At 33.6% G+C, this 14219-nt stretch overlaps 2 protein-coding genes across 2 annotated transcripts in view; both read left to right on the forward strand.

Moving 5' to 3' along the window:
* The first annotated feature begins 518 nt into the window (after window positions 1-518).
* On the forward strand, window positions 519-3711 carry LOC110373307 (DNA-directed RNA polymerase I subunit RPA12). The gene is made up of 4 exons (XM_064037891.1): window positions 519-818; window positions 1514-1643; window positions 2990-3200; window positions 3629-3711. Exons 2-4 carry the CDS (start codon window positions 1517-1519, stop codon window positions 3651-3653), a joined length of 363 nt encoding a protein of 120 aa, XP_063893961.1. The 5' UTR covers window positions 519-818; window positions 1514-1516; the 3' UTR covers window positions 3654-3711.
* A 1129-nt stretch (window positions 3712-4840) lies between these two features.
* The window catches only part of LOC110373313 (uncharacterized), a 64459-nt gene continuing 55080 nt past the window's right edge, over window positions 4841-14219 (forward strand). The window contains exon 1 of the mRNA XM_049837175.2: window positions 4841-5014. The gene's annotated coding sequence lies outside the window, so the exon portion shown is untranslated. The remainder of the gene's footprint in view (window positions 5015-14219) is intronic.

Consider the following 14219-nt stretch of genomic DNA (forward strand, 5'->3'; position numbering starts at 1 on the left):
CATTGTATTACCTAGCTGTAAGTTTTCCTAAAAATGTAAAATAAAACTAATAAAAATATTTATTATTATTTATTTATTTGTAGCTGCAATACATAGAACGTGCGCGCGCCGCAACAGCGGCGCGCAGCATTTATTATTATTTATTTTAATTTACAAAGGTAGCCATCTTATAAGCTAAGCCCCACAAAACCGTTGTAATGGTTTGACTGTGGGGTCAGTGAGTATCTTTAATAACAATTAAAACTTATAACTAAATACTATATAGATAATGACAAATATAATAAAATAAATAAATATTCTGGTATCTGTTATGATTCCTTTAATGGAGCCGGGAAAGTGTCGCTAGCCTGCTTAGCACATTATTTTTCTGCTTAAGTTATTTTACCCCTTGACATAATCGGTTACTTGATCCCCATGATTAAGGACTTGATGCGTTTAGATTGGCAACACTGCTTATAAGGCGTTCCAGGTCTCTCCGCTTAATAGTTGTTTGTTTATTTGAAGCATGAAACAAATAAAGTAAAAATTGCTTCATTTTAAAAATATTAGCTATTCACTCCAATTTTTGGATTATTTCAGATTTTTTAGGTGATATTATTCTCGTAGATAGTAGTTTCTGCCTGAAATTATTTTATGCAAAAATCTACATCTTCATAACTTTGTACAAGCATGAAGCATGTCAAGCATGAAATTGACAGAAAGAAAAATTCACAAACATAACCTCAAAAAGCGTAATTTGTTTTGAAAATATCATTATTATTTTATAAACCATTTATTTTAGTTTGTGTTCACACTACCACGATCCTTTCTAGTAAACGGTAAGTCATTGTAATAATTACTATTCCGGTAGCAAGCACATATATTAACTGCAAGTTTTTGTACATTAAATATTTCATAAAAGAGCATCGTTGTGCTGATAGAAGTCCAATCTCATCTTAATTCTCTATCAGCGATATAAAATCTGCTTGTATTGCTTAGAGACGAAATCTTGAAAGCTTTGATGCTCTGGTCAGTGATTCAGCTGGATTTCTCTATGTTAGATTGACCTTCAGTGCTCATTTTCAAGTGAACCGTTGGTCCTAGGCAAAAGTTGCCCAGATGGTTTTCGTCTTATTTTTAAGTATTCTATAGGATAGAAATGAAAAACTAGGCATTTTCAGAAATTTTCATTTTTCAAGTCCCAAAAGCCTTGCACACCCTTTGCTACACTCCAACCCTTGTAGAAACATTTAAGATTTAAGAGAAATCCAGCTGAATCACTGACCCAAAAGCCTTGCACACCCTTTGCTACACACTAACCGAATATGTTATTCTGTTAAAGAACCTAGCACGTAGACTATAAATAAATAGGCAATTTAATGTTCTTACCTCCACTTATATATTTCATTTACCACTAAAGGTGCTTAGAAACAGGCCTTGAATACCAATATTTAACCTATATTTTTATCAGCCTCTTTTCATAACTGTGGTCTATGCTGAATCAATCTCTATAGAGTTCCACACATTCTTACAGACAATGGCAGAGTCAGGACCGTTTTCAACCAGTACAGCCTTTTGTGCCCGATGTGGTTCCATTCTGCCACTGCTCAATGAGTTCGGCTCTGTGAGGTGTTATGCCTGTAAAACCTCTTATGACGCTGACAGTAAGTAAATATGATGGTAATTAGAATTGTTTTAGAACACATTGTTCTATTTATTAAAAAATTAAAACAAATTGCACCTAAATATAGTTTCACCCGCTGACTGTGGATCAGTGTTGGGCAAATCAACTAATTTATTCAATCAATTGATCAATCATGATTGATCTAATCATGATTATTTTAGTCATGACTAATTTAATCATAACTAACGAGATCAATCATTAGTATGACTAAATTCGTTAATCGCAAATCATCAATCATTAGTTTTAATCATGAATGTATGACTAAGCTCGATGCACAGGTGTTGGTACACTACACATACAGGGTGTAAGGATCAGCTGACCGAAGTCTCAGACCATCATCTTGAGTAAAGTACCTACAGAAGGAATCAGGTTCAGGTAAAATATTAAAGTCGGCTGCTAATTTTGTAAAGAAGGGCCAATTTTTTTTCTTTTCTGAGAAAAAAAATCCTTCAGTACGTTACTTAGGATGATGGTCTGAGTCCATGGTTTTAGTTTGGTAAGCCATCCTTTATACCCTATATTATATAGCTTTCTTAAAATATATTATTTGTGTTTATAAAGTTCAATTCAGTTACGCTGACATGATAAATAAATAAATAAAATAATACAAGTATAATTTAGTTAGTCTTATAATCGTTAAAGCAATACGATAACAGTAACGTTTTGTGTGCAATTCAATATTTTTTAAGATGCAGAAAAATATTTTACTTTACCCGGTATGAAAAAATATCAATCATAAATAAATAATCATGATTATTTGATTAAGATTAAAACTAATCAATCGTTAGTCATCACCTCGTGATTAAACTAAATAATCATTAGTCTTCAATCATAACTAACACATTCAATCATTAGTCATCAATCATTAGTTTACTAAATTTTGCCCAACACTGCTGTGGATGCATCTCTGCAATAAAAAGTAACTTATAGCCTTCCTTGATAAATTGAATTGATCAATAAAGGACCATGTAATTCCTGAGATTATTGTCTTAAAGCAAACAAATATTCAGCTTCAGCATTACAATACTTGTAATATGTATACTTTAATGTGTTAGCATAAAGCCATGTATTCACTGGGAAACAATGTTTCAGATACACAGTTTCTGAAACATCACCTAGATGTTTCCAGCGACAATGTTTCGGAAACTCTGCCGACCACATTGTCCACAGAAACAAAATTATTTGTTTCAGAAACACGTAGATATTGTTTCTGAAACAGTGATTATAAACAGTTGTTTCTCAGTGAATACATGGCTTAATGAAATAGATTAATACCTATATTTGAGGTCATCATAACATGAACTCATATTTTTCTTTTAATTTCAGATTTCAGCGACTTAAAATTTGACTACACAATACATTTCAACACGGTATCAGTTGTTACACATGAGAACATACTGAGTACGGACGGGCCCGAGGGTCCTGTAGTTGAGAGAAAATGTCCTAAGTGTGGTAATGATAGGATGTCTTATGCTACCCTGCAGTTGAGGTCCGCTGATGAAGGGCAGACGGTCTTCTATACGTGTATATCTTGCAAGTGAGTTATTTTATAAATATTATAAAAAGACAATGTTACATTCATTAAAATTATGTACAGTATCTCCTATAAGTAGTTGAATCTCTCAGAAACTATTCTCATTATGGACGGCACAAGCTTTCGAGGGGAGTTCATTGGCTATTGTTTATTTTGGACAAATAATGAGTCAAATGCTCCCAGTAAAGGAAAACCATTACATTTCTTTGTAGAGATAGTAGACCCTAAGGTATACTTGCAATGAGGTAGGTATGCTCAATGTTCATACTTAATTTCATCTTAATCAGTTAAGCGTCTTTCCCGCAAAAATATAGACGGAGTCACTTTTAAAAACCTTAGTAATTTTTGTCAATAACAGAACTTTTTCGTTTATTCAAATACCTATACCTATATATATTTTAATTCTAATGTAAATTTTTCATTATTTACAGATACAAGGAGACAGAAAATTCCTGAATAATTATCTATCAATGTTATTTAATCTGTAAGCCTAAAGTAAATTTTTATTCTACTACTTAAATTTTTTATCGACCTTTTTTCCTTCCTCTCATCTCCCATCCCTACTGTTTGAAATGCTAAGATCTCGGATACGTTGAGTTAAAGCCACCACTTAGCTAGTCGGCCTACATATTTTCTTAAATACTAGTCATTACCCACATTGGCCGATTCATTCAAGCCACAGGTGAAACTTACAGTTTCACATTTAGCACGCGCTGTTGCGAAGAATCTAAGCATTTTTTTTATAAAGTAAGAGAAGGAAATATACTCTTGTGGCAGTGCGAGAAAGAAAGGTGATAGTTTTTGATCGAGAGCGTTGCGGAGTCGAGATGAGACGGTAATTAATTTGATCAGTACGTTGCTTACGTATGGGTAGTGATGGGCCGTGTCGATGATTTTTTTCGATAGTTAGTTTTTTAATTTTTATGTCGTCGATTTATCAATTCATTTGCGAATAGTTACTTGAATTCTTACTTCATTGTTTATGTTTAATTCAAACGGAAGAACTTTTTCCTAAGAAATAATACTAGTATCTTACTCAATCTATATTTATTTATAGAAAGACACTAACGGAACATGTATCTGGCCGCCCGTTGTGACCCTAACTGAACTGACAGCTATCTCAACACCCACGCTCTTGTTTATGTGGTTGAAGCTATGAAATAAACTGAAGTATGTCTTTAAAGATACTGTGTTAAGGTAAAACCTCTTTTGTGGTATTGTTTCCTTATTTCCCATTCTGTTAGAAAATGTGTACTACTTGTTTCTAGTTATTACTATTTTTGCTTAATGATGATGTGAATGTAAGCTTTTGATTCATGAGATGAACTAAATAGACCTATATATCTATGTGGTTAAGTCAGTAGTAGTGTCCAAGACTAAGAAAAATATTGTAGTTGAAATTAGGCTACCGTAAAAAGTATGAAAAACTAGTAATTTGATGATGATATTCGTTTTCTCCTTCAACATATTATGTACTTAGATAAGAGTCTCAATAACAATTTTCTTACATATAAAACCAGACACAATCAGTAGCTTACTTACTTCAATCAGTTTTAGGCAATTCTCGTCGGCTATAGCGTATCGATATCGATGTAGTCGGCACCTGTCACTATAGCGGGGGCCGGGCGGCAGGTGCGGCAGACGCGGCGGCGCGCCAGTCTCCCGCGGACCTCGCCCCGGACACACGTCGCGACAAACATCGACAATACCCACACGTGCGTGGCGCAACCCTATTCTTGTTGTTCTATATACTACATACAAAACTGTGCTGTGTTAACCCCTGTATTATACCACCTGGAATTCTTTCATTTTCAAAGGTAAGAAAGATTTTTTTTTTATTAGTAAAACTTTCGAAGTTTTTAGAGGTATTTGGGTTATGTTTTGGTTTCAGTGTGATAATTCAGTAATGCGTTACCAATTGGCACTATAACGTGTTTTGAACGGTGAAAATCCGCTTTTCGCTTCGCTTTTAAGTGTGTCAGTGTGTTAGCATTTTCTTCGGTGAAGAAAAAAGTCTAAAATGTTTCATCGATTTAGATAGACTTTCATTCTGATAGCGCCAAAATCTGCGATAGCGCATGCATTTGTTATTACAACCAATTAAGCCGTCCCACATTCTCGATACAAGGTTTTTTACACACGAAAAAAGTGTATTGTTAAGAGATATGCCGCGGCGGGCGGAATGAAACATTTTGTAAAGATAGAAGATAACACCGGGAGGGAAAACAAGTCATGTTTAAGGCCGCATACAAAAGACATCAACGCGCCACGCGTGCGCAAGCGCAGGGGCTTGGTGTCAGCGGCAACAGTTTTGTACAGAAGTCGTAACATGGAAACACAATGCTCGGTTTGTTATACGGACTACTGATCGTAATTATGATCATGGTAATCGAGATAATTTGTTGATCTGGGAATGGGAGAAAATCGTCTTAATTGTTTGGTAGTTTTTTTTTTGGTTTACGGTATGAACTTTTATTCAAATGAGTAGCTATTAAAATTGTAATGACAGACTATGATTGTCCGAATGTAGAGCAAAAACAAGAGTTTCACAGAGAATAGTGTGCCTCACATACGAACTTTCTCAGGCAAATCCGTGATTTTTAATTCTTTCTTGAATAATTTTGTTTTGCCAACTGTACTGTACTGTTGTTTGTGGACTGTCAGCTTCACCTATCTTTAAACCTATAGTACCTAGTTAGGTACTAATAATATGGCTAATCTAGGTTTTCTAAAAAAAATAAGCTATCCTTGACCATTGATGTTCACGTCCTGTCCTAACATATTCAACAGTAGGTACCAATAACTTAAGCTTCACCTCTGAAAATATAATATCTAAATGAAGTTTATAATAACGTATCCTAAAGTTCAAAATAACGCATCCAAGTTCAAAACTCACATTTTACATAAAACGCGGAAAACTGCTCAATCAACAGTAAAATCGATTCCCTTAATCGATTGAAAATAATCGATTGACTGTTAATTGAATTAATCAAGCGTTTGAAAAGCGAAGGCTGTGGTATTGAATATCTGGTTTACTCGATTAGACTAGACCAGTTGGTATTATGTGCCTTTCATGAGAAATAGTCGTAAAGTGTAGGTTTTAGTACTTAGTAGGATTGTAAGGTTGTAGACTTTAAGCATGAAAGAGAAATCATTTATTTGCGAAAAATGGGAACATTTTCACATATCCATCTTCTCAAGGTAGGATTAGTATAGTTTCAAGATCTAGCAGTGCCTAGCATTGAGACCTTTTCTTAATAATTTTAACATAAGGTCTAGACTCCATCACAGCTTAACGGAGTGGAGAAGTTTTTTTAACAACTAATAGAATTTCGTTATTCAAAGTACCTATTTTGTCTACGTATACCTCAGTAGTAGTAGGTGTCCCTGAGTGGAGAAATTCTATTGATTGTTTAAAACTTCTCCGGTTTGGTGGGGACTGGGCCTAACGCAAGTGTGAGCTAGAATATTTGAATATCCAATTAAAGACTTCAAACAGTATTTAGCAACATAGCTACTAATCATTCTACATTCTGCTTCAGCCTTACCTGGTGTTCTATCTTCAAATGCATCTGGCAACTTCTGCTTCGAAACACAGCTTACTAACAACTCATAAACCTTCTCAAACATTTCTAACTTGCTCTAAACTAACTGTATACTATAACTCATATGTTTAAATTGTTCTAGTTTTTACAAACATGCTCGTTTTCCACGTACGAATTAACGGCTTATAAGTTACCCAAATCTAATTAAATAATTATGAGTTTTAATAATTATATGTATATTCATTTAGATGTTTATCTTATCTTCTGATCCGTTATTTGGCAGGTGTGTAACTAAAATGAGTAGAAGTGTATGTGTTGTATAATTTTGAAAATTATTCAGTAATAAAAATGTTCGGTATAATTTCTAATAGGCATTTACTTTAATTTAAATGTTACAAATGTCATATATTGGAAATATCATGTTGGATTAGTGAAATTGAATTCATTAGTGAAACGCATATCTATGGCTTTCTATAAAAATAGTTATTGACATAATTTCTTAAGATTATTAAAATTTTGGTATTCTGTAACTATACGCTTTAAAATAAACTTTTAAGAACAGTTTTATTTTTACAATATTCTACCACTTTTAAGTATCTCTTAGAAACTGGAAATGCTATCAAGTAAAACGATTAACGCCTTGTTGTACTAAATTATTTATTGCTACTGGTAATTACTGCTTTCACTAATACTTTACTTACCTTTACTGAAAGTGAATTAAAACTCGCTTGCATTAAAACTCTTATGACCATAAATTAAATGTTAACTACATTTAATGTTAAATAAATAATCCTTTTTTATAAACACTGTGAATGAGCGAATATTATGTAAACTTAACACTTGATGTAATATAAAATATTAGCCGTTTTCACGCGGTTTCACCCGCGTCCCGTGGTAACTACTGCCCGTACCAGGATAAAATATAGCCTATGTCACTCGTGGATAATGTAGCTTTCGAATAGTGAAAGAATTTTTAAAAACGGTCCAGTAGTTTTTGAGCCTATTCACTACAACCAAACAAACAAAGTTTTCCTCTTTAAAATATTAGTATAGACATACAAAAAGTACCTATTATTATAATATGGTCATTGGAATGTCAATTCTTCTGCAAATATAATTAGCGTACAATTTTATTTCTGCAGAGGAATCATCAATAATACAAAATAAATAATTACTTAAATGATGTAATTCAGTTAAAAAATAAATAGACACAAACAATCAAAGATAATTCGCACAAAACGAAGGAAAAATTTAGCTGTCTGCGGTAAAATGTTCAGTAAGTACCTTAAGCACAAAAAATAAACCAATTTGATGTTCAACAAATATGTATAATTTAAACAATAAGAACACAGGTAATCTGCAAGTTGCTGTTAATACTACTAGTGTTCTAACTCTCACTCGTAGGTAAAGTCAGACAGAGATAATATAAGTCGGGTTCCGTAGAATATGGTCTACAGTACTAATGCCGAATTTTGTTAATTTAGTTTTTTGCTACAAATTGGACACTTTTAAATTCACTCGGGTGCTGTTTAAACAGATTCTCGATGTGAAATCTGTCCTTATTTTACTTCAAATCTTATCAGGAAAATTGTGTACAATCTCAGATAGGTAGAAGTTAACTTACAAAAGACGAACAACAGACTTATATTTTTGTATGTCATGGGAATTCGGCAAGCCCAAATTGTGCCTATTACGGCTCATTCACAAAAACCACCTAATACATATAACTGGTATCTTTATATCAACAAGCCAAAAACAACCAAAAATATACTTTCTAATACGTGACTCACATCAAACATTTTCAATATCTGCATAATAAACGTACCTACCTATAATATGATTTCCCCATTCAAGAAATATTGCGGTGTCGGAGCGAGCTAGCGAAATTCCATAAAATAATTATTAATTTATCAATTTTGATACGTGACTCATATCAAACATTTCCCAATATCTGCGTACTATAACGTATTTCCTAAAAAACTAAATTACAAAAAATAATAAAAAACCACGGGCCCCTAAATATTGCGGTGTCGGAGCGAGCTAGCGGAATTCCATAAAATCATGATTAATTTATTAATGTTATACTGCTCATCGCCGCTCTCTCCTCTAAATGGGGCTTACGCTTCGGTGGCCCGCCGTATCCTCGTAAGAAAACTGTTACTGTGTTATTAGTTTTCTGATTATATTTTTCTTGAAGCTGCGGATTTGGGATTTGAAGTTGGGGTTGTGTATTTTGAGTTGCGTCTTTATTTTGAGACGTATTTTTTTATGGTCTGGTAAACGAAAATTAACGATCATTTGAGGGACAGTAATATTGCAGTTAGTGGCTCCATTTGAGAAATATTTAATATTAATTTCATTTTTGATAGACCACAATTTATATTGTTCGATTACACTTTACATTACGTAGGTACTGTACATTCTATTAATCTATTTCTGTTATAGCAACTCCCTAAAAAGACTATTTCACCTCCTTAAATTTCGAAACTACCAAACCCATAATCGTATCGTCAATAAGGTAACAAACCTCCAAATATCACCAAAAGCCATTTAAGATACCGTCACAGAACTTTACCGTAGCGAGTAAACCACGTTCTCGCAAGTAAACATTTCACAACACCATTTCTCGTACGGTAACCGCTACTGAACGGAATGAGGCGTACGCGTCGAAACTAGCGGGACAAGAGAATAATTAGTAGACATTATACTAAAACATGACACGTGTTGTGTGTTGCCAGCTGAATTTTGATTAATTGTATGTAGACGTTTAATGTGGGGTATATCCTTTTCAGGTTCTGTGTAATTTTGTATGGCCGAGTAGGGTTTGAACATTGAGTGAATCTGAGTTTGATGACAGACAATAATTAAAAATATTGTCTGTTCTATATTACGCGATAACATTATAGTTTTAAATATTTTCAGTTCAAAGAAATTGCAAAATATATTACAAAGAAGCTAAATTTTAGTGTTTTTGTGCTCCGTTTACTACTTTTTTTTTACACAAAATTCAAGATAGAAACCTCCCATATTTGATGCCTCAATTAATTTTCAGCCTATCGATCAACATGCAAATCTAGATGATCAATCTCGATCGTCATTTTATGCGATTTCGCTGTTCTTACAAACTGTAACGGGCGAATGATTTGCTTAGTTTTCACCCATTTGGGTAGCAGCTCAAGCATGATCAGATCGTGTGAGTTTTCCTATAAAGTTTCTCACATTACTATTGATTGTTGACGGGAGATGAAAATGGTTATGTAATTATACATTTACTTGCTGTAGGTTAGTAATTGTAAATTAATTGGAGATAGCGTTGTATTAGTGTTTTGTTACTCCTCTCTAGATGCTTATCTTCGATATCTGCATATCGAACTGTTGCTTACAACTACAACACTTATAAAAAATGTTATTTTTGAAGAAATAAGTTTACACTCTCCAACTTACCAAATAACCCAATTACCCACAAAAACAGTTACGGAAAAACGCATTCCTCCAACTTAAAGACCAGAACTGATTTGTCAAATCGTAACAAAATGTCTTTAAAACAAATCGTCGAATCCGTAAAATTTGTTACGAGGCGTGTGTCTTGCGACTGATCGCAACCGCGTATGATGCACGCGAGTCGCAAGCTGCACAAATGTACCGTAAGTCTGTAACTAGAGAACTTCTAGAAGCGGCACGGGTCAAATATGTCACGTGCTTTATTGCATCAAAACATCTGATAAGCAAATGTACAACAAATCTACGCATTACTAAGTCTGTTATCTGTTTATCGATATATCTGCATGCACCCTTCTTGTTTTGTTTATCTGTGTTGCGAACATTCCGATCAGCATGGAGTAAGTATGGAAATCCTGGTCATCGAGGAAACATTCATAGTTATTTATTTGTAAATTATTCTATAAGATATGCTAGAAATGTTGACAGCGTTTTAAATTTACGTTCAGAGTCAAGTTTCATAACGATTATTTCACAAAAACATTCCTATTTGCTGCGTTTACATTGTAGGAGAAATCGAATGGTCCATAACAATCAAGGTATGATTAATTTATACACGCCACTGGTTAATACAATGGTAATGAATTGAACACGTAAACACAAAATCTACAAAAAGTTGCCGACGATTTCAATGTGTTTTTCTGTGTGAACTCATTAATATAGCTACCTTTATCGCTAATGACGATAAATTGCGATTCTTGGTCTAGAATGGATGAAGAACTGTTTTTTTTGTTGAATTTTTTGCTACCAATTATGTCATTATGGGATCCTGTCACGCGATTTTCCTTCTGACAAAGGGTGAACTACTTCATATAAATTATGGTTATCAACTGTGAAAGTAATTAATTATCTGTTTGATTGCTTTATAACTATAATGTACTGCTATCTGAAACTGATTGATGATGTTTTACATTTTATATCTTACTTTTTATTCAGAGTTATAAAATGTTATCTTTTAATTTACATTAATACTGACATACTGCCAGGTCTATTCCACACATAGCCCACGAGTTCGACAGACCAGCACATTTGAAATTAAAAATTATAACGGCGCAGTGTGATCTTTCTAAACAATTGCTCTGATTTCCTTCAAACATTAATGCTACGTGTTCCCATTACCGACCAAGTTTAGAGCTTTTTATGATGTCTCTAAAACAAATTATATGCCGTCTAGTGGGTAAATTGTTTTAAAACACTTTTGAATAGGCAATGCAGTTTGTTATAATTGTGAGAAAAACAGGCTATAATAAAAATAAATTCTGTTGCTGGGGCTTCATGTCATCGGGTCATTTCGTATGACTTTTATCATAAAATGGATTATTTAGCACATGCTTACATTTTGCCGACTCCGATCGCTCTGAATTTATGTTTGTGCTTATCAACCACTTTTTCTGTACATAGGTCTTCATATAGGTATCACAACAAAATGTCCTTTGCCCACTTATTGCTCCTGGAATAATGAACTTACACAGACATTTTTCACACACGAACTTTGTGAATTTTATTCAAAACTGTATAGCAACAAAATCCACCACTTTATACCGTTTCCAACAAATTAAGAACCGCCAAACCGATGTAAAACAGAAGCACATCAGACATTCACGACAGACGCCAATATTTTCGGGGCCGCATGCATTATGTATTCGTATTATAACTGTAAAACAATGGTTTAAACTTCCAATGTCTCCGCATGATCGATTCAGCCATGTTGTGAAATAAATACGTCTTGTTTCGAACTTTTGTTGGAGCCTGTCGTGACTTTCGGTAGAATCTTGGGCTGAGATCAATATGCGACATGCAATGTTACAAAATAACCTTTTAGACGGAACGTGTGTTAGAGAAAGTGTAAAAAGGTCCTTATAACAAAATTCTAAACTGATGTTCTATTTTGAACTTTATATTCTGGCAAATAAAGTTCAAAATTGTTCATCTATTGTTGAGGTCTTGCAGATCATTAAGTTTATAATGTCTTCACCTCGGTATTGGAGCGTTTGCTTTGTTATCTTACTAATGGTAACTAGTGGTGCAATTTTTCATTCGTGTTATGTTTTTGTATTGTTCACCTTGATTGGTTAGGGCGGTACTATAGAGAACGCTGAAGAGTTAGCGTTTTGACTGATGTATGATATTAGGAACTGTTGGTGATGCTGAAGTTCTTGTATTGGTGATTACTGGATCCTGACAGATCTTATATAGCATTCGTTTACGGCGCACCTACTTTCTGGTGTCAAGCGAAATAATATACCGATCTAAAGTACCTTGCTGGTATACTACCTATACATACTACCTACTAAAACTTTAACTTATCTTCATCTGAGCTTTGGTGTTATATTACAAAGTGGATTAGATCCCTATCAACAGATACCACTGGCTAATTATAGATTCAAACGTTATGGTATCGATAGATATATCGATTACTATGGTATTAATAGTCGATAAAAGAGTTCGAACTCACGTATAAATAAAAAAAGTCGTAACTTCAGATCGCTCTCTTAGTTATCTATTATACTTTTGAATATTAAGTAGGGATCTTACGTACTTCATAGAAAAATTGAATAGACATTTCCGCCGTCGCTATTTATGGAACCAAGCCCAGGTTATTTTGCCTCCAGCATATCTAAATTAAGAAATTAATCATAATTAACAAAGCTACGAATAATAAATTGAAAATCATTAATTTTTTAATTGAAACTTTGTCTTCTTAATGATGTTGGAATCAATCATGAGACATACTGCTGTGGGAAAATATTCATTGTTCTTAATTAAAAATATGTCATACTCCTACAAGTTTTGTAATAATTCATGAATCGAGATGAAAGAAAGATGAATGAATTGTACCTTTCAAGTATTGGACATAATATTTCATCAACTAATCCTGTATGTCTGTCTACACAGCGCTTTTCAATATATCTGCTGAACAGATTTGGATATCTTTTAATAGGTACGGATAAAATGAAACACGAAGAAAGACACATTCGGTTTATCTGTGTATTTGGTAGGTCGAAGTAACACTGCCAAGATGCATTGCTGCAGTATTTTTAACATGACATAGCAAGAATTTACTAACCATACAAGAACTTGCAACTTAAAACCAAAATATATGTGTATACTGCCACAGATACTGCAAAATAATAACAGTCCACGTTACCTATTACAAATCATTACGTCCTAAATAGACAGGTTCAATGTCATACATGTTACTAGGCTACCATTAATAGCCCGAGGTGTTTCATATATAACCAGTATAATAAGACCCTCGCTTCTCCTTAACTAAAGAAAGAATACCCTAATTCGAACAGAATCAGGGGTCATTAAAACCGGTTATGGTTGATGATTGTAGCTCAAAGCTCTTGTAACGAAATTCTATACGTAAAAGTTTTTTTTCGAAATTGATCTCTATTCTTAAGAGGTTAAGGTTCCCAGGGAATAGCAACACCTACGCCCAGGTGTTTGATGAGAAAAAAAAGTAAAATGAGATATGATGATTAAATATTTTTTTAATGTTCTATGAACGAAAATTTTTACTATAATGCGTAAGTAAATTATGTTTCTCAGCGTTAGCTACAGAGTTTCTAAGAAACATTTTACTGTACAAGTTAACATTTTATTGATTTGATTAAAAAAGTAATAAATTCTAATAAAAGTAATGGCTTTTTTTTCGTTGTTCTAAAACTACTTTTTTTTGTCAAGATTGACTGATTGACTAGGACGGTCAGTGATGTAATTTCTATTTTTAGTTTATGTTAATTGAGGTATAGATAGTCGTTTGAAAATGTATCATGTTAATACAAGATAGTCTAGTGGACTGAGAACCTTAGGTATATCTCTGCGTTCTCAACACCCATTTATGACTTACAAACTTTGCTTAACCTTGAGCTATATATTATCCACCCATGCATTAGGTACTTAGCATATAACCCTCCTTAACCACTAGTACCTACTGTAGTTAGTACATACAATTTACACAACACACAGAGTA

The sequence above is a fragment of the Helicoverpa armigera genome, chromosome 14 (genome assembly GCF_030705265.1).
Source record: "Helicoverpa armigera isolate CAAS_96S chromosome 14, ASM3070526v1, whole genome shotgun sequence".
Lineage (NCBI taxonomy): Eukaryota > Metazoa > Arthropoda > Insecta > Lepidoptera > Noctuidae > Helicoverpa > Helicoverpa armigera.

Bases quoted from the DNA above. Each gene is read 5' to 3' on its own strand.
- LOC110373307 (XM_064037891.1), top strand. From the start codon at position 1,517: ATGGCAGAGTCAGGACCGTTTTCAACCAGTACAGCCTTTTGTGCCCGA. The intron at 1,644-2,989 runs GTAAGTAAATAT...TTTTAATTTCAG, and splicing joins AACCTCTTATGACGCTGACA to ATTTCAGCGACTTAAAATTT. The intron at 3,201-3,628 runs GTGAGTTATTTT...CATTATTTACAG, and splicing joins TATACGTGTATATCTTGCAA to ATACAAGGAGACAGAAAATT.